General features: G+C 46.5%; 1 protein-coding gene across 1 annotated transcript; it reads left to right on the top strand.

Moving 5' to 3' along the window:
• Positions 1-752: 752 nt before the first annotated feature.
• Positions 753-10,268, top strand: RRAGC (Ras related GTP binding C). Its single transcript, XM_084816267.1, has 7 exons — positions 753-1,354; positions 1,696-1,899; positions 2,464-2,663; positions 4,873-4,987; positions 6,399-6,541; positions 7,619-7,767; positions 8,943-10,268. The coding sequence occupies exons 1-7, from the start codon at positions 1,055-1,057 to the stop codon at positions 9,092-9,094; spliced, it is 1,263 nt and encodes a 420-aa protein (XP_084672393.1). The 5' UTR covers positions 753-1,054; the 3' UTR covers positions 9,095-10,268.
• Positions 10,269-18,042: the final 7,774 nt, after the last annotated feature.

The following is an 18,042-nucleotide window of genomic DNA, read 5'->3' as shown; positions in this document are numbered from 1 at the left end:
GCAGGACACGGAATAATGGGCTCAAGTGACAGGAAGCCAGTTTCCGGCTGAATATCAGAAAATACTTCCTGACTGTCAGAGCAACACGACAATGGCACCGATTCCCTAGGGAGGCAGTGGGCCCTCCCACACTGGAGGCATTCAAGATGAGGCTGGACAGCCATCTGTCAGGGATGCTCTGACTTGGATTCCTGTATTGAGCAGGGGGATGGACTAGATGGTCTTGTAAGCCCATTCCAACCCTACTGTTCTATGATTCCATGCACAAGAGGGCCTTCTCCTTTGCAGCCCCTCAGTTGTGGATGACCTGCTGGTTGAAATGCGCCTGCCCTGCTGACGTCGTCGAAGATTTTACAGCAGGCATTAACGCCTCCATTGTTCCAGCAGGCCTTCCCGTTTTAGAACTGTTGTTCCTTGTGCTGACTTTTGTATACTATTTTTAAGCAGTGCTGTTTTAAGCTGTGTTTTATGGTTGGATTTTTTAAATGTTTTTAGTTCAAGGTTGCTTTTAGTTATATGTTATAACTAAATATAAAAATATATTGTCCATATTTTTAATGTAAATGTTTTAAACGCTGTATATTGTATTTTAATGTTTTAACTGCTGTAAACCGCCTGAGAGCTCGACTCTGGGGCGATAGAGAAATGTAATAAATAACAACAGTAACATAAACAAAAGTTGAAGAGACGCGCAGCCCTCAAGCGCGACACCGCAGCCGCCCCGCCCCGCCCCGCCCCTTCCGGCGCGGCGCCCTCCCGCGGCCAGCCCCCGGCGGAGGCCGCCTCGCGCGTCGGCGGCGGGGCGGTCGCACAGCCGTGCCCGCCCCCCGGCGTTTTGAACGGCAGCGCCACCGCCCGGGCACGCGCCGCGCGCGGGCAGCACGGGCCGCGGAACCTCGCCGGCGGCCGCGCGGACCCCCGGAGGCGCCCCGCCGCGGACGCCCAGCGGAGGCCGCCCGCCCGCCCGCCCGCCCGGGCCAGGCGAGGCGAGCGAGGCGGCCGCCCGGAAGCGGTCCGCGGCCGCCCCTCCCGCCGGGGCGCGCGGCCGCTCGCCATGGCCGCGCTGCCGTTCGGGGCCGGGGGCGCCGCTGAGGAGGCGGCGGGGGCCGGGCCCGCGGCGGGGGCCGGGCCCGGCGGGGGCAGCCTCGGGGCGGCGGACGCGTTCCCCAAGGACTTCGGCTACGGGGCCGAGGAGGAGGAGGGCGGCGGCGGCGGGGCCGAGCTGGGCTCCGGCGGCGGCCCGGGCGGCGGGCTGGGCCCGGGCGGCGGCGGCCCGGGCGGCGGCGACTCCTCCAAGCAGCCGCGCATCCTGCTGATGGGGCTGCGGCGCAGCGGGAAGTCCTCCATCCAGAAGGTGCGGACCCCCGCGCCGCGCCCTGCCGCGCTCGGGCGGGCCCTGCGGGGCGGCGCCGGCAGCCCCGCGAGGGCCTTGCGGCCGGGCTCGGCGGAACTCGCCTCCGAGCAGCCGTTGCGCTGCCCCGCGGAGCGCGGCGGCCGGGGCGGCCGCCGCGGGACAGCGAGGCTCGGCCGGGCGGCCGCTCTGGCGCGCGCGGCGGAGCAGGGCGCGGCCTCGGCTGCCCTCCGGCGGCGCTCCCGGGGCGCCCGGGCCTCCGGCGGGGGGCGGGCGGGGGCGCTGCGGGGGGCGCGGTGAGCCGCGCGCGCAACGCCCGCCTCTTTTTCCCTTGTCGCGCACAGGTGGTGTTCCACAAAATGTCTCCTAATGAAACCTTGTTTTTGGAGAGTACCAACAAAATCTATAAAGATGACATTTCTAACAGCTCCTTTGTGAACTTCCAAATATGGGATTTTCCTGGACAAATGGACTTCTTTGATCCCACGTTTGATTATGAGATGATCTTTAGAGGCACTGGAGCCCTCATCTATGTTATTGATGCACAGGTCATTATGAAATATAAAGTTGGAGAGGAGGATGTGTTTTTCTGTGAATGTTGGAGAGGGGTATCAGGGACCCTACTGACTGGTGACCGCCCCTCTCTCATCAAAACAGCAAACTTACCTTCAAAATAGAGTGTTGTGGTAGCTTGTGTTTTCAGTGCAGCCTTTGAAATACAGCTAATGACTGGAAGGCCATTGTGTGTAGGGGTAACCATATCAGATTGGTTATTATTTACTGAGGTTGGATTACAATTTCCCTGGTATTTTGGGCAGCCTTCCCCAATTTAGCACCCTTCAGATGTTTTTGATTAAAACTCCGATCAGTCCCAGCCAGAGTGGTCAGGCTGGGACTTGTAGGCCCTCACTTCTGGTTGAGCTTTTTAGGTGGGGTCTGGTCTGTCTGGAATACAAAAAATAGTTCTGTATGGTTCATAGGATCTCTTAACTTTGGATTTCTTATGTCTGTTTATGTAATAGTAGCTATGAATCATAGCAACACTGTCTGTTATTTGTATGTGTTCTTAATGATGCATGATTAAGAAGAGTGCATATTAATATGTTTTACAGGATGACTACATGGAAGCTTTAACCAGGCTTCACATTACAGTTTCTAAAGCTTACAAAATCAATCCAGAAATGAACTTTGAGGTTTTTATTCATAAAGTTGATGGCTTGTCAGATGACCATAAAATAGAAACTCAAAGAGATATTCATCAACGAGCCAATGATGATCTTGGTGATGCTGGCCTAGAAAAACTTCATCTTAGGTAAGCGACATTCCTTTGGCCGTGATTTGCTTTAATGTGGCTGTTGCTTTTCAGACTGCTCTTTGAGGCCAGAGAAGCTGAGCAGTCAGGATTCTCAATACCAGGACTGTCATGTGATTGTTTTGAAAAGGGGTTTGATCGTAAGCTTCAGAACTCCAGATCAATAAAGCAGTGGATCTGGGAGGAAAAACTTAGATGGCCTGCTACAACACAGCCATGCGTACTTTTAAAGGCATTCCTTCTTGTTAGCATAAAGGGGGGATGCCTCTTCTGAGATGGTGCTGACCACCTGTGAGTTTCGTGAGTATTTAAAAATGATTAACAATTCGTAGCTGATTAAGTTGGCACCTTTTAAAAACTTCTTGTTCAGTTCAACCCAGGGGTGGAGGGAACTTTTGTTTCTGCCTAGGCCCGCATTCCCTTAGAGGGCAGTGTGTTGGGGGCAACATGCTGACAGTGTGTGGGGCCAGTTAGCCCACACTCTGTCAAAGACTCTTGAGAGTTTCTGTGTGCCTCTGTCCTCCCTGCCCCCGCCATTCCCTCTCCCCGTTGTGTCTCCTGTCTGGGGAGGGAAGCTTCAGGAGCCACCTATTCCTTTGCCCTTCTCCTTTCCCAACACAATGGTGAAAACGTTTTAACTGTTTTTATGTGTTTTATTGCTGTAAGCTGCCTTGGGAGGGGTATTGGGAGGGCTTCCGCCCTAAAAGGTGGCCAAGAGATGTTTTAAATTAAAAAAAAAAAAAGAGTGGGGGAAGTGTGCTTTATTGGGAGCTGCCGTTCCAAGGTGGAGATGAACGTTCCCAAGGGAAGCTGCTGGGTAGGGGAAGTGGAGGGAGGGACAACGAGGGGCTGTGGGCTGGATTGTACTGTGGTGGTCCCCCACCCCTGGCCTAATCAATTAATCAACAAAAGGGTTGCGGCTATAGTTAATATTTACTTCAAGCATTTTTATTCTGTTTTTATCCAAAAAGGCTGCAAGAGTGGCTTATCCACTCCAGATCAATTCCAGACAGTCCCTGTCCTTAGGCTTACAGTCTAAAAAATACCACACGAAATTAAAAAATTGAATGCAGCAGGAAGAAGAAAACAAGCAATACTTAGTTACAGAGGTCCTAACCATTTTTAGAGGGGAGGCCATGCTAGTCAGTTGCAGCAAAAACAACAGTCTTGTGGCACCTTAAAGACTAACACGTTTATGGCATATATTTTTGTGGGCTAGAGTCACTGTATCAGATGGATGCAGTATTTCTTTGAGCTCCACCGGGGTGAGAGGGAAAGTACAGAGAGTGACAATTACATTATTAACAGTGGCTATTCACACAGCAGCTGTTGCTGATAACACAAACATTCTGGTATTGGATAAGCTGATCAAAGCATGTAGTGTAATAAGGAACCATATTAACAATGAGCTTGAATAGAAACATGCAAATTTTGAGGGAGAGAAGGAGCCAAATAGAGTTGGTCTCAGCAGAACCAGTGGAGTGGCCCTTCCATCCAATCTCTCCCTCCGCTCTAGCGCAGTTGAATGTCTGTGACTAGGTGATGGTGGAGGGAGGGAGGATCCCAATTCATCTGCGGTCTCAGCAGAGCCAGTGGAATGCCCCAGCCAACCATCTTTCTCAGTCTCCCTTGGAACAGCAAAGACTTACCAAACCTAATGAGTGATTTGTTATGTCTTGGCAGTCTCTATTTATTGGTCTGATGCCATAGTTTTCCATATAGTTCCTTCAGGTTTTGGTGATAAGAATTCATATTTGTCTGCTTTGTGTGGCAAAAACTCAAATTCTGTTTCTGAGGTTCAGTTTGAACAGTTCTTGAAGTTTGGAGTAGTGGGGATGTGGCATAGGTTTGTGTGCATTTCCTACATTTCCAGATTAGTTTAACCATAGTATGCATGAAGTCTCAACTGTGCAAACTAATTAGTGATAGCCCCATAAAGAAAAACTGCATTTGCTGCACAGCTCTGGCTACACAGCAGACCAATTGTTATCTTGAGAATTCTTTCGCTGTCTTTACTTCTGGTCTTTTTGTCCTCTGGATTGGCTTTGTGAAGATGTAAACGCATCTTAAACTGAATAGATACATTCCAAGGGGCTCAATGGGGGCCTCGTCACTGGTAATTCTAGTGGTGGTGCTTCCAGTTTTGGCCAAAGCAGCAAGTAAAGGTTGGAACCACTCAGGCAATTAATCACTGGGTTCTGCTTTTTAGTTTTTATTTGACCAGCATCTATGATCATTCAATATTTGAAGCCTTCAGTAAGGTGGTGCAGAAGCTCATCCCACAGTTGCCAACGTTGGAAAACCTGCTAAATATCTTTATATCGGTGAGTAGTAATTCATTCTTTGTCCATTTTAAATCTTGCAGTAATGCTGTGTAAGGTCAGTAAGCATAAGGTCTTGGTTTTGAAGATGGTGCAGCTTTAATTGTTTGGTATAATTCCTTTGGAAGATGTCGTGGTAAGAACACTGAGTAACTGGCATACTTGCTTAGAATTTGTAACTCCAAAGCTTTGCTTCAAAAACAAATGCATGAACCTGTGTGGGCTGCAAGCGCTTGGAAAATACTGTGACTCCTCCCAAGAACCAGAAAGGGCTCTCGTATGGCAAGAGCCTGTCTTTGTATGCACTGCTATCCAGCACTGAAACTGCATTTTTTCCCAGAGTGCCTTCAGTCTCCATTTCATACCTTTCAGCTAGAAGGTCCTGAAATATGAGCGCGATGAGGCACCCTGCACCAAGGGGAGAATGTGAGGATGGCCTTCCCCAACCTGGTTTCTTCCAGAGGTTTGGACTACAACTTGCAGGATTCCTGAGCATTGGCCATGCTGGCTGGGGCTGATGGGAGCTGAAGTCCAAAACATCTGGAAGGGCACCAGGTTGGAGGAGGTTGCTGTAGACATCCTGCTGATCTGGTCTACAAAAGGAATCTTGTGGTGGTTTACAGATAGGCTAGGTGGAGTTCTATCTAGGCTTTTTAACTGAACAATAAAAAAAGATTTAAATCAAGCTTCACATTTATACTTCAGATCTTTTAAAAACAAAAGCACCTATCTAATTTTCTGGTAGAACTACTGAAAGAATATTGTACAATAAATAGAGCCTTTATACTTGACTAGGTGATCTGCAAGTTATATAGTAAAACATAATGAAATATATAAAAGCAAACACTAGCCTGGCACAGTTAGCTTCTTCTCAGATGGATGGCTGACATTTCATACGAGCAGTGGGGCTCAGGGGGCTCCTCTGGCAAGGCATCCAAAACAAGAGCCACTGCTGAGAGCCTGGCTTCTCGTCACTCCATAAAACTTCATGTCGTTGTTTGGAATCCAACTACTGTAACATGGTTTGAAGTAACTTAACTTACAAATCAAGTGCCAGAGACCAGCCCCCCCCCCCCCCATGTGCCAAAATCAAACTGGGAACATAGCTGAGAATTTGGCAGCTGGCATAGTGTGTCTCATGTGCAAGTGGCACTTTCTGAAGCCCTTCTAGTGGCAGAAGCACTGTCCCCTTTGAGCAGGGTTGGCTGCTTTGATATGGGCCCATCCTCTTCAGGGTGGTGGTAGAATGCCACCTCCTTCTTGCCCCTATTTCTTCTGCAAAAGAGTTAAATGAACTCCACTTTTGTCCTTTTTACTGCTTTTAATTTCATTGATATCAAGGTGTGGAACAGTTTCGTCTGTGTGAGATCTGACAGTTTACATTTCTGTATCTGTGTTTTCGGGTTTTTTTAAGAATTCAGGGATTGAGAAAGCTTTTCTCTTCGATGTCGTCAGCAAGATCTATATTGCAACAGATAGTTCCCCTGTTGACATGCAGTCCTATGAGCTATGTTGCGACATGATCGATGTAGTCATTGATGTTTCTTGTATATATGGGTAAGTGCCATGTCATGCTTCTAGAACCATTTAAGAGAGACGTTTAGGAATGCTTTGAGGTACAAAGGAAAAGCCTTTGTTCTGGAATATCACTGGGAATTGCAGAATCTGCTTGAGCTTGTGGATCCTTGAGCTAAAGAGTTGGGATGGTGACGTGTGAGTTGCTTACTTTAATGAGTCCTGTAACTTTGGTGCAGTGTGGGCCAGAAGCTGGCAAGTTGTGCCTCCTAGACAAGTTGCTTAATGCAAACCAAGCATCTCTTCTTGTCAGATGAGGCTTGCTGCCCCTGAAGGGCTCAGGTAACAGAAAGGCAAGTGAAAACCACAGAACTGTGAGCACATTCCAGATCATGTTAGCAGAGTGGGGAAGTTGCTGAGTGGCAGCCAGAAATGAGGCTGAATGCAGGTTTCATCTTGCAGTAGCATCATTGTGTTCTCAAGGTGGATGGACAACACCTGTTCTAAGTAACATGCTCAACTCTTGGTCCCAGTGCTACTAACAATACTGACCAGGGAGGGGAAGCGGAAATTTCCATAATTGGATTTGGAAGGTAAGGCTGCCATCCTTTGGTCAAGACTATCCTCAGTCAATGATGGAAATTGCCTGATGTAGTCAAGAGGCTTATAAAAATAGTTCACCTGTTTCAGGAGCTGAATTTCAATTGTAATAAATGAGTTCATTTATAAGGGGTTTATAACTTTGTCTTAATTATTTCTTGTTTCTTTCCATGTATGTTCTTATTCCTGCTGTAACGGTTCTTGTTGGCAAATATATCCCTTTGAAATTGTCTAGTTGGGTAGGAATCTTATTACCACGGTTTAGCAAAGCTTTGTGCTCATAATACTGCTTTTCTATCAAAACACAACTACTATTCAGTTGCCTGCATAGTAGTAGTTTAACTAGCTAAGCTGCTTTCCCCAAAACTTGTTCTTTAGCTCAGTTAACTGGCAATCCTTTGACCCATGAAGAGATTAATTCTGTCTTAATACTCAATCCAGATTTCCATTCCTACTAGAACGCTGTCTCAAAATCCCAGATGAGCACTGATCAGTCCTTTCTCTCTCAAACTATTGTAGGCTAAAGGAAGATGGGAGTGGAAGTGCTTATGATAAGGAGTCAATGGCAATTATCAAACTCAATAACACAACTGTTCTGTATTTAAAAGAAGTTACAAAGTTTCTAGCCTTGGTGTGTATCCTTAGAGAAGAAAGTTTTGAACGCAAAGGTGAGGAAAAGGATTGTGTCTCCCTTAATTCAAGGGTCTTTCCAAGTAAGTGTGCCTCAGCTTCCATAGGGCTGAAGAAGTCTGATAATCGCAATCTGAGTTACCTGTCCGAGCTAACCCATCACTCTTTTGGAAGAACAGAATAATCAAACATCTGTGCATGAAAGTCAATTTCCTCATCCAAATGCTTTTTTCTTAATAGTCTTCTGTAACCTTTTTTACGTGCCTGCCTCGTGTGGGAGCTGTACAATGTACCTAGACTTGTGGTATAAACCTGTTCACCGGGGAAGAAAGGAAAAGAAGAGAAGGGCTTCAGTAATCCAAGCACAGTACAGCAAACCCGAAAAAAGTGCTGAGAAACATATTTTTGAAACGTTCCAGAAAAGTTTGTTGTGTATGACACTTAATCACAGGTGGTTGGTCCTTTTGTGTTCATTGGGTAAGATAATCTCTTAAGAGAATGATTATGAGTTTTTTGCTGTTTTGTGTTACTGTGTTTTGTGATCACTCTAGGCTGTCTCCTGATTCATATATTGCCTTAGCTCAGCCCACTTATAGAAGCTTTTCCAGGATATGTACTGGAGGATTCATAGGACTAACTCAGCACTTCAGAATCACTCTAGGTGCCTTCACCATCTAAAGCAGTATTGCAGATAGAGTGCCAGTTGCTAACCTGACCCTGTTTCAGTTGCTCTTGCTAGAGAAGCCCAATTTTAGGCATAAACCTAACTGGATCTTGACTTGTCATGAGATATTTGCTTGTTCTGAATTTTGAAACAGAAAGCATGTCCGATTGCAGCATTGAAGGTTTTGTGCCTTATCCTCCTGGGCTGTTGAGCACACATTTGTTTGTGATGCTGTAGGCAGTTCGTGATTAAACTGGATAGCCAGCCTGAGCCACAGGAAGAGCGAGGCTGCTTTCTAACTGACTAGCCTGCTTCATAGGACATGCCCATGCTTGCTAACACGAGTGTACATGTTTGTTTAGTTAACTTTTCATCATAGCTTAGACAGAATCCATGATGCAGCTTTGGGGCATGAGCCTGTTGCTGCATAGAACACACTTCTGGCTAAAAGGTTTTCAGCTAAAGCAAATGTAAGTAAGTTAGGCTCCCAGGTGGGCTGTGCTTTACGTCTCCCCTTTAATCGGTGACTGTTCCATTTGCTCCTCACAGGTTTAATAGATTACAATTTCCACTGCTTCCGCAAGGCCATCCATGAGGTCTTTGAAGTGGGCGTTTCCTCTCACCGATCCTGCAGCCATCAAGCAAACATCTCTGGTCTAAAAGCAGTGACTCATAATGGCACACCTAGAAATGCAGTCTAGGGGGACCAGATCTGGATGACCAACTGCTTGCCTGCCCCCTGACTCTGTATTGGGGATGGGTAGCACACATGCATCCTGAAAGAGGAGAGACTTTGCCTTGTGGAGGCGAATCATAGCTGGTGTGGAACAAGCGAAATGGCTGTTACGAGCGTGAGGACTGAGAGCAGCTGCTTTGGTCTTCTTGTTCGGAGTGCGGCTGCTCACTGCTCGGACGTCTCCCTTCGTGTGAAGCAGGGCCTGGATTATTCAGCAGTTAGCTGAATTGACACTTGCTCAGCATTACGTTTTCAAACCTCACCAGTTTCAGGGAGGGAGACTTTCTGCAGAGGTTCAGAAATTGAAATATTATAGCTTGTAGCTTAGTTTAGCACAATCTCAAACATTCCATGTAGTCCTTTTGTGGTAACACCTGAAAAATAATTCCATGTTCTGTACCATCCCCCCAGCAGATCCATCAAGTCCTTCTTTCCTTTATTTTTGAATCTTAAGCATTCAAGAATTGGTAACTTCAACTTTGTTGCTGAGGACTGGTTGAGCACATGTTTGTCCTGGATTCTCAAGCTTGTTGACAAGCCGATTAACAAGTTGGCAACACTTCCTGTACTTGTCCTTGAAGCTGCTTTTTGCAGTAAATGATTCAAATTTTGCCCAGTCCTGACTAATGCCTTGGTGGACGGGTTTTGTTTTATTTTTTTTGCATGTTTCATTTTTGAAGCCACGAGACTGCATAAAGAGGTATTTTTTGTGAAATGTGTGTGACTTTGGCAATACAGAGTGGCCTGAACTTCCATTGCTAGAATTTGCAGTAGCTCGCTGCTAGGCAGGGAAGCTCCTTTACCTCAAGGTTAGCAAGGTGCAAAGCCTGCCCTGTACTGGCACATTTTCCATGGGATGAGAGCTTGGATCTCTTGTGTGAACCTTCCTTTGTGGCCTCGTGTTCATTGGTTTGTAGAGTTGTTAGTCCTTGCAGTGGGGAGACAAAACTCCTGTGTTCCAAAGCCTCAGGCCCTCTTACCTGTTAAGATGTCGATGAGAATGTGCTGAAGGTTTAACCAGTTTGCTATTGCTGTCTACAGCTGACTGTTCTTAAAGAGTGTCTTGTTCAGAGGGGGAAGGGGCTTTCATGGATTTCGCTTCTCACTAAACTACATTAATAAAATGGATATCTCAGCAAGTGTTTCTCTCTTGGATTAAGTGCATGTGTTAGCTGTGGGTTTGGTGCCCTCAGAGGGCGGAGTCACAGGTTCAGACACTATCTGAGGTAGATTAATCTAGTGGCTGCAGCTGCAGTTTGTGCTCGGCAGTAATGAGTATCCTTTCCAGCATTGGCATCCAGCCTGCAAGAATTCAAAACTGGTGGTGATTGATCATATGCCCATTAACTTCCCTGTATATCACTTTAGTCAAGCTCTGACCATTTTGCACACTGGAAGTGCAGTGCAGCGGAGGAATGTAGCAGGTAGTGAAGAGGGAACAACAGTGACAGCAGCCTCTCATTTCTGGCCTGTGGGGGGTTCTAGACCCTTGCCCACTTTGAAAACAGCAACAAGCAAAGAGGCAGGCGAGGGAGATCCAAACAGTGTGCAGCTCCCTCTGTCACTGGCAGCCAAAGTCGGACTGGAAGAGGAGAGTCAGCATACCTGTCTGGCAGCAGCGTCTTTCCCGCTTCCATCCACTGTGGCCAGCAGAGGGAATGGTGCTCATAAAAATCACTGCCTCCATGCCTCCCAGGGTGGTTCTTCTAGGCAGCAACTGCCCAGTTCCTGAGGTGCCAGCATGTCTCTCAGTGGGGAGGAAAGCCGACACATTGGAAACGGAAGGTAACTAACGTTTCATGTGAAGGCTCTTCCTCCAATTCCTAATGAGAGCTTCTCCATGGCAGCTTCAGTACTAATGGTGAATGGGATGAATGAGCAGGATAATCTAGCAACACATCAAGACCTCCTGGCTAGGCAGACTTACCTTAGAAACTGGCTTATAGGACATTTCCATGCATGCTGAGAGCACAAGAATTTATTTTCTTTCATAACAGAAGGGAGTGAAAGGAATAATCAGGAAGCCCAAGTTGTTTTAGAACTGCTTGTTTTGGAGCAGCGGAAGCAGATTCAGCTTCAGAAGCCCAGGGAAGTGGCTCAGGAATATCTGAATATACTGTCAGGGAGCAAAGATAGTGCAACCAAGTTTACACAAAAGGTCTCCTCTGGTCAATAGAAACGGGCGTTGATGAAGTTACAAACCTCTTGGCTGTCTTAGAAGTTCTGAAGAGGAGGGGGAAGTGGCTCAGATGTGTGAAGTGTTTCCATGGGCTGTCCAGGCCGGTGGGGACACTTGGCTACAAAAAGTGGCAGCAATACTAGAATGTTTTTCAAAAAATGGCTTTAGATGAGCCATATATTCTGCTGTAGTCTCACTATTGTTTACAATTGATGATTTGGCCAATTTGCTTGTTCTTTTAATCTAGTGTGCACTTCTTGGGGCAAAATAACCTGCATGAGTTGGTTCATGCAAACAGTGATCACTTGTTAAAATCCTAATTGGGCTAGCAATTCTTCTCTAAATTTCTGTGGCTTTTCTCTGAGGTTTCAAAATTTGACCTGGTCTTTCAGTTTTTCTTGGGACCTAACCCGTTTCCCGATACTTAACATACCAATCCAAGAATGCATTCCCATTGACCCTGTGCCACCTTGGAGCTTGGGATTCCAAGGCTCCCTTTAAATTCACAATTCTGCCCAAATCAAAGGTCCCAATCAAGGGAAATTGGATGAATCAAGTTCCATTTGTCCAAAACTTGCAAGTCTTAACGTTTGTAATTTCTGTACATGTGCATTCCACAGCCCTTTGGGGGCTGCGGAATTTCTTTGGAAGAATCCAACCCCATCCTCAATTCACACAGGAAAACAATCAGGAGGTCTCCACAGGTTGCGAGAAACGAAAGGCAGCCGCACTGCTAAATTCCAAGGTACGGTCAGAGACTAACTCCCACTGAATTGGAGGCACAATCAGTCCCTCGCGGTCTAGAGAGCTCATACCATGGCAGGGAGTGAAGAAAAGGTCGGTTCACTCACTGCGATCTCCATTCAGGAAAGCCTTATTCAGGAGATCCAGTGCCTTGACAGCCAGCTCATACCATTTAGGGAGGGAGGAAAACCCACTCCCACAAGGTTCCAGCAACAATAATTTGCCCTCCTCTTTTTTTACCTCAGTTCATACCAGGCAACTCCCTTTCTGTTCTTTTCCTCAGTTCACACAAGGCAACTCTCATTCACCTGATGCCATATCCCATGGACCTCTGTAACCCCCCAAAGACCAAAAAAAAACAAAAGCAAAACCAACAACCCCTTACCGAGTGCTTAAACTCTCTTTGAAGGTGGTATCTCATCAGCCAAGGCAGAATTGTCCCACGGGCAGCCCCAGACTTAGAGATTTCAAACGGTCTCCTACCTTGGTGTACGTTTCTGGGATGTTCAGTGAGTGGCAGTCCAAATTGGTTCGGTTCTCAGTGTTTGGGATCCAAGTCACGGCATCAAATTGTTAAGGAAATATCCGAGGCAGGTTAGGTCAAACAGTCAGAAATTTATTAAAGCACATCACAGCTGAGGGAATCAGCTGCAAAGTCAGCTCAAAAAGAAGCTGGGTATCTATATACATCCTGAAACTTGGAGAACAAAGTAAGCACACTACGCATGCTCAGAAACCAATTAGTACTCAGTAACGGTCTTAGTTCCTGGCATATTGAAGGGGAAGAAATGGAAGCAGTGACAGATTTTATTTTCTTGGGCTCCAAGATCACCGCAGACGGCGACTGTAGCCATGAAATTAAAAGACGCTTGCTCCTTGGGAGGAAAGCTATGGCAAACCAGAAGCAGAGACATTACCTTGCCGACAAAGGTTCGCATAATCAAAGCTATGGTTTTCCCAGTAGCAACGTATGGCTGTGAGAGCTAGACTATAAGGAAGGTTGAGCGCCGAAGAATTGATGCTTTCGAACTGTGGTGCTGGAGAAGACTCTTACGAGTCCCCTGGACTGCAAGGAGGTCAAATCAGTCAATCCTAAAGGAAATCAACCCTGACTGCTCGTTGGAAGGACAGATACTGAAACTGAAGCTCAAATATTTTGGCCACCAAATGCGAAGAGAAAACTCACTGGAAAAGACCCTGATGCTGGGAAAGACTGAAGGCAAAAGGAGAAGGGGACGGCAGAGGATGAGATGGCTGGAGAGCATCAGCGATGCAATGAATATGAACTTGAGCACGCTCTGGGAGAGAGCGCAGGACAGGAAGGCCTGGCGTGCTATGGTCCGTGGGGTCACGAAGAGTCGGACACGACTGAATGACTGAACAACAACGACAACAGTCTTAGTGGTACAGCTGCATTATTATCTCTTACTTCTAAAGTCGTAAACTACTCCCTAAAAAAGGGATTTCTTGCCTATAATGAGCAAGTTACAATTACCTTTTCAAGGTCAGACACGTATACATTCCTTTGATCACATCAGGCACCTTGGTTGGTTACTTGAACCAAACTACTCAAGAGTTGTGAACTACTTTCACAATAGTGTGTGAAGGCTTTCCATTCACAGGTTTAAAACACGCTTCCAGACGTGTCACAACCTGCAGCCTGGCGATTGGGTCTGCATCAAAGTCCACCAGAAGAAGTCTTCCCTTGAGCCTTGCTGGAAAGGACCCCATCAGGTGCTGTCAACCACCCACATTGCCATGAAGCTGCAAGGACAGCCTACCTGGATCCACACATCCCACTACAAGAAGGTGTTTCCTCCTGGAGACGGCATGCCCCAGAGCCAGACAATGCTAGATGTGCCTGAACATGCAATTCATCAGCCCTTTGGGTTGCTTTGGACCCAAAAGAGAAGAACATCTCTGGTTGCTGGCTTGTTGCCCTTTTTCCTGCTATTGTGCGTGATCTTCTGAAACATTTGGCACTTTGGCCTCCTATGAATGACAGAATAGCCATCTCTCAAGAGACCAAGTGCCTGCTGACAAGGTGAACATAAGCCTAGCGCCTGTTAGTGAAGAGAGTTGTCTCAAACTCTACCAGAGGCACATTCTCATGATGTGGCCTGCCTACATCCTGCTGCTGCTTGCCATCTTTTGTTGCCTGAAAGCAGAGAAAACTTTCCTGAAAATAGTGAACCAGTTTCGAGTAGACTTAAACATATCCAGCTGCTGGATCTGCAGCCATGTGCTAGTCCATGCCCATGGAGGCACACCAGCGATCCCAATCCCACTAAATGAGACTGAAATGATTAAACCCTATTACCTAAATCTACCAGAAACAGCCACCTAGCAAGATGTGCAATGTAATAAGCATAATTGTTTGTATTGTTTTGTTCCATATAATCATTGCTTTGATTAAATTTGTATCAAATTCGTTACTAAAACTATAACTGAAGCTGAACTGCACCCAATGGTCAGTAGAATGCAGAGAGAGATGTGGAAAGAAGAGAAAGAGAGATAAAGAGACTGAGCAACTAATAACAATACAAGTAGAGATGGTGAGCCTGATAAGTCCAAAGGGGGGATTGTGAAGGTAGGCCTGAGTAGGCCTCTTGAGTAGTTCAAGCAATACTCAAGGTGCTTGATGGGATTGAGAGAATGTGTATGTGTCTGACTGTGAGAGGGTAATTGTAACTTTCTCATAGGCAGGAAATTCCTCACTTCAAGGCTAGCTTAGAAAATTAGAAGCAAGAGATAATAATGCAGCTGTGGTGATAAGACAATTGCTGAACTGAATTAGCGCTTGAGCATGCATAGTGTATTTTCTTTGTTCTCCAACTAACAGCCTATATAAATGCCTCCTGTTTCTTGTATTTGGGGAGACTCCATTTCAACTGACTCTCCCACAGCTGTGATGTGTTTTAATAAATTCTAGGGCTGTGCATGGACTGCCTGATCCGCTTCGGATCATCCAAAGCAACCCCAATCCACCTCGGACCAATTCAGACCCCTTCCGATCTGACTCAGATCCAAATCCAAAGCGAGATTTGGATATCCGGATCACACGTTTTGGGCGTTTTCCCATTGACTTGCATGGGAAAACACAAATGGTCATAACCTTTTTAGTTTGTATGACAGGCATGAAATTTGGGCACCTCTCCACACCCCTGCAGTGGAGGCCAGTTTAGCCAAGCAGTTTTTGTGCTAGGCAGAGTTGAAATCTGATGTTTTCCACAGAAACTCAGAAAGCAAAGAGCTGTAACTTCTCCCTGTTTCCACAGATGTGTGTGAAACCTGGGCCCCTCCCAGCCCCCCTCAAGGGCATCCCACTTGCCAAATTCCAGGCACTTTGGCCCACTGGCTTGTGTGCAAGGTGCAGGTGAAATTTGATTTTTTTCCAGGAAAACTCCCAAAGCAAAGAGCAGTAACTTCTCCCCACCTCTGCCCCTGCCAACACGCCAAAGATGCCTCATATTGCATTGAATTGCTTTGCCACCAGTGGACTGTTACTGGAATAAGAAGGTAATTAATATAAATACTATGTATCTCATGCTTTTCAGCACTGCCTTGAAATTGAAACGTATAGTGTTGGTGGAACTACAATCTAGCCCACGCACATACACGGACACAGACACACACGAGCTAAAGAAAAGCAGAACTACCTAAGCAAACAACAGGTGTCTTTATTGTTTTATATTTCATGTTCTTTTATAGAAGGCAGGATAACTTCAAAAAATACAGGGTGATAGTGCAGGCGATTAGATAACAGCCAAATCAAACCCTATTTTTTTTTAAAAATAACTTCTTTAATTTCTATTTTGGGAGGATCAACACAGAGGAAACACAGACGGTTCAGCACGGGTGTGGGAGGACAAACACTACACACACAGGCTGCCATAATATGTCTCTCTTTAAGAATTTAGAAAGAAAGAAAAAACTGAATACTTGAATTCAGTATTCAACCCCTCCTTAAAGGGGGGGGGGGAGGAACATACCCAGAAGTCAGTGTTTGTTTGTAAAATTCTAAATAAGAGTGGGTTTGTAAAAATATAACAGACACTGTTGACTGACAAAAACGACAAGAAAATAGAACAGAGAAAACAGCCTTTTCCAGAGTCCAAAATTGAGATAAACAAGCAAACACATGAATGGGGGGGGGGGAGCATGGCAGCAATTTGCAAAGAAAAGCTATGTTATTTTTTTTTTAATTGAAAGAGATAGAATCTAATCAAATACAAATAACTAACGAGTTGGAGGTACAAAGATATAGGAAAAAGCAGCTGGAAGAGGTGCGGCAAAAGACACTGCCCCAATGGGGATGGACAATCAAGGAGCGAGAGAAGGGAACGCTCCCAGTACAACCAAGCGGTTTCCTTTTAATTTAAATTCTGAGGACAACCTAACGGCGATCAAAATTGAATAAATTGAAGGAACAACTCTTAGGAATGCACGCACGCATGCGCGCGCACACACACACACACATGATCATCTACCCACACCAGCCCTCTCAAAGACACAGCTAGTGCAATGGCTGAACGCAGCCTTTCACCGAAGTATATACCCCCTTCCTCCAACTCTCTCTCTGACTGGAGACTGCTGGCGTCAGTTCTGGCTGAGGGTTCCTATTCGCCAAAGCACACTCCCTCCTCCTCCTGCGCTCGCCTCCCTGCCTCCCTGCGTCCGCTCGCCTTCCCCCTCTTGCCCTCCCCCTCATGCCCCTCCCTGTGGGCGTTGAGAGGTTCATACATTTTGGAGATGGCCTGTCTGGACTGCTGAGGCGTTCAGCAGAGCTCCGAATATACGAGGAGGAGGCACTCGCACCTCAGCACTGCTCTGAACCGCCTTGTATCACGAGGCGTTCTCTGTAACGCAGCTCGCTTTGCCTCATTATTCAGACTTCATAACAAGGACTTCGTACATAAATTCCTGACTGTTCAACCAAACATGCCTTGGATATTTCCTTAACACCAGTAAAACTGAACCAAACAGTGATACCTTCACAGAAGGTCTACAACAGACTGATCTGGTTTGCACAATCATTGAGGGTTAAACAAGCCACCGTGGCTTGTTTACCTCAAAAATTCTACCTCAGTCTATCGCAAAAATTCTGTCTCTGATGAACCATTTATCCTTATGAACTAAGGTAGTCTGAGCCTCTCTGAAATAAAACTGGCATTGTTAGCCAATAATGGACCCATCTTCCTTTGGCAAGTTTTGCTAGATTTCCTTCCTCAGCATTCAGCAGTCTTTTGCCACACAAAATAGATGCCTTGAGGATTCTTAAAATCATAGAATCATAGAATAGTAGGGCTGGAAGGAGCCTACAAGGCCATCGAGTCCAACCCCCTGCTCAGTGCAGGAATCCAAGTCAGAGCATCCCTGATGGATGGCTGTCCAGCCTCGTCTTGAGTGCCTCCAGTGTGGGAGACCCCACCACCTCCCGAGGGAATGGGCTCCATTGTCGTATTGCTCTGATAGTCAGGAAGTTTTTCCTGATGTTCAGCCGGAATCTGGCGTCCTGTCACTTGAGCCCATGATTCCGTGTCCTGCACTCTGGGATGATCGAGAAGAGATCCTGGCCTTCCTCTCTGTGACGAGTACTTGAAGAGCACTATCCTATCTCCCCTCAGTCTTCTCTTCTTAAGGCTAAACATGCCCAGTTCTTTCAGTCTCTCCTCATAGGGCTTTGTTTCCAGTCCCCTGATCATCTTTGTTGCTCTCTGAACCCTCTCCAGTTTGTCTGCATCCTTCTTAAAGTGTGGTGCCCAGAACTGGACACAGCACTCCAGATGAGGCCTAACCAGTGCTGAGTAGAGGGGAACTAGTACTTCCCTGGATTTGGAAGCTATGCTTCTATGAATGCAGCCCAAAATAGCATTTGCCTTTTTTGCAGCCACATCACATTGTTGGCTGATATTCAGCTTCTGATCAACAACAATTCCAAAATCTTTCTCGCTTGTAGTGTTGTTGAGCCACGTATCTGCCATCTTGTC

Source organism: Heloderma suspectum, chromosome 10, assembly GCF_057233095.1.
Source record: "Heloderma suspectum isolate Gila_16-S chromosome 10, 16-S_ref, whole genome shotgun sequence".
NCBI classification, from domain to species: domain Eukaryota; kingdom Metazoa; phylum Chordata; class Lepidosauria; order Squamata; family Helodermatidae; genus Heloderma; species Heloderma suspectum.
Note: the sequence above shows the minus strand (reverse complement) of the source record. Positions and strands in the feature narration are given on the sequence as shown.

What these genes read in the sequence shown, in the direction of transcription:
- RRAGC (XM_084816267.1), top strand. Translation starts at nt 1,055, where the DNA reads ATGGCCGCGCTGCCGTTCGGGGCCGGGGGCGCCGCTGAGGAGGCGGCG. An exon ending in GGAAGTCCTCCATCCAGAAG is followed by an intron (nt 1,355 to 1,695) that starts GTGCGGACCCCC and finishes TGTCGCGCACAG; the next exon opens with GTGGTGTTCCACAAAATGTC. An exon ending in CTAGAAAAACTTCATCTTAG is followed by an intron (nt 2,664 to 4,872) that starts GTAAGCGACATT and finishes TCTGCTTTTTAG; the next exon opens with TTTTTATTTGACCAGCATCT.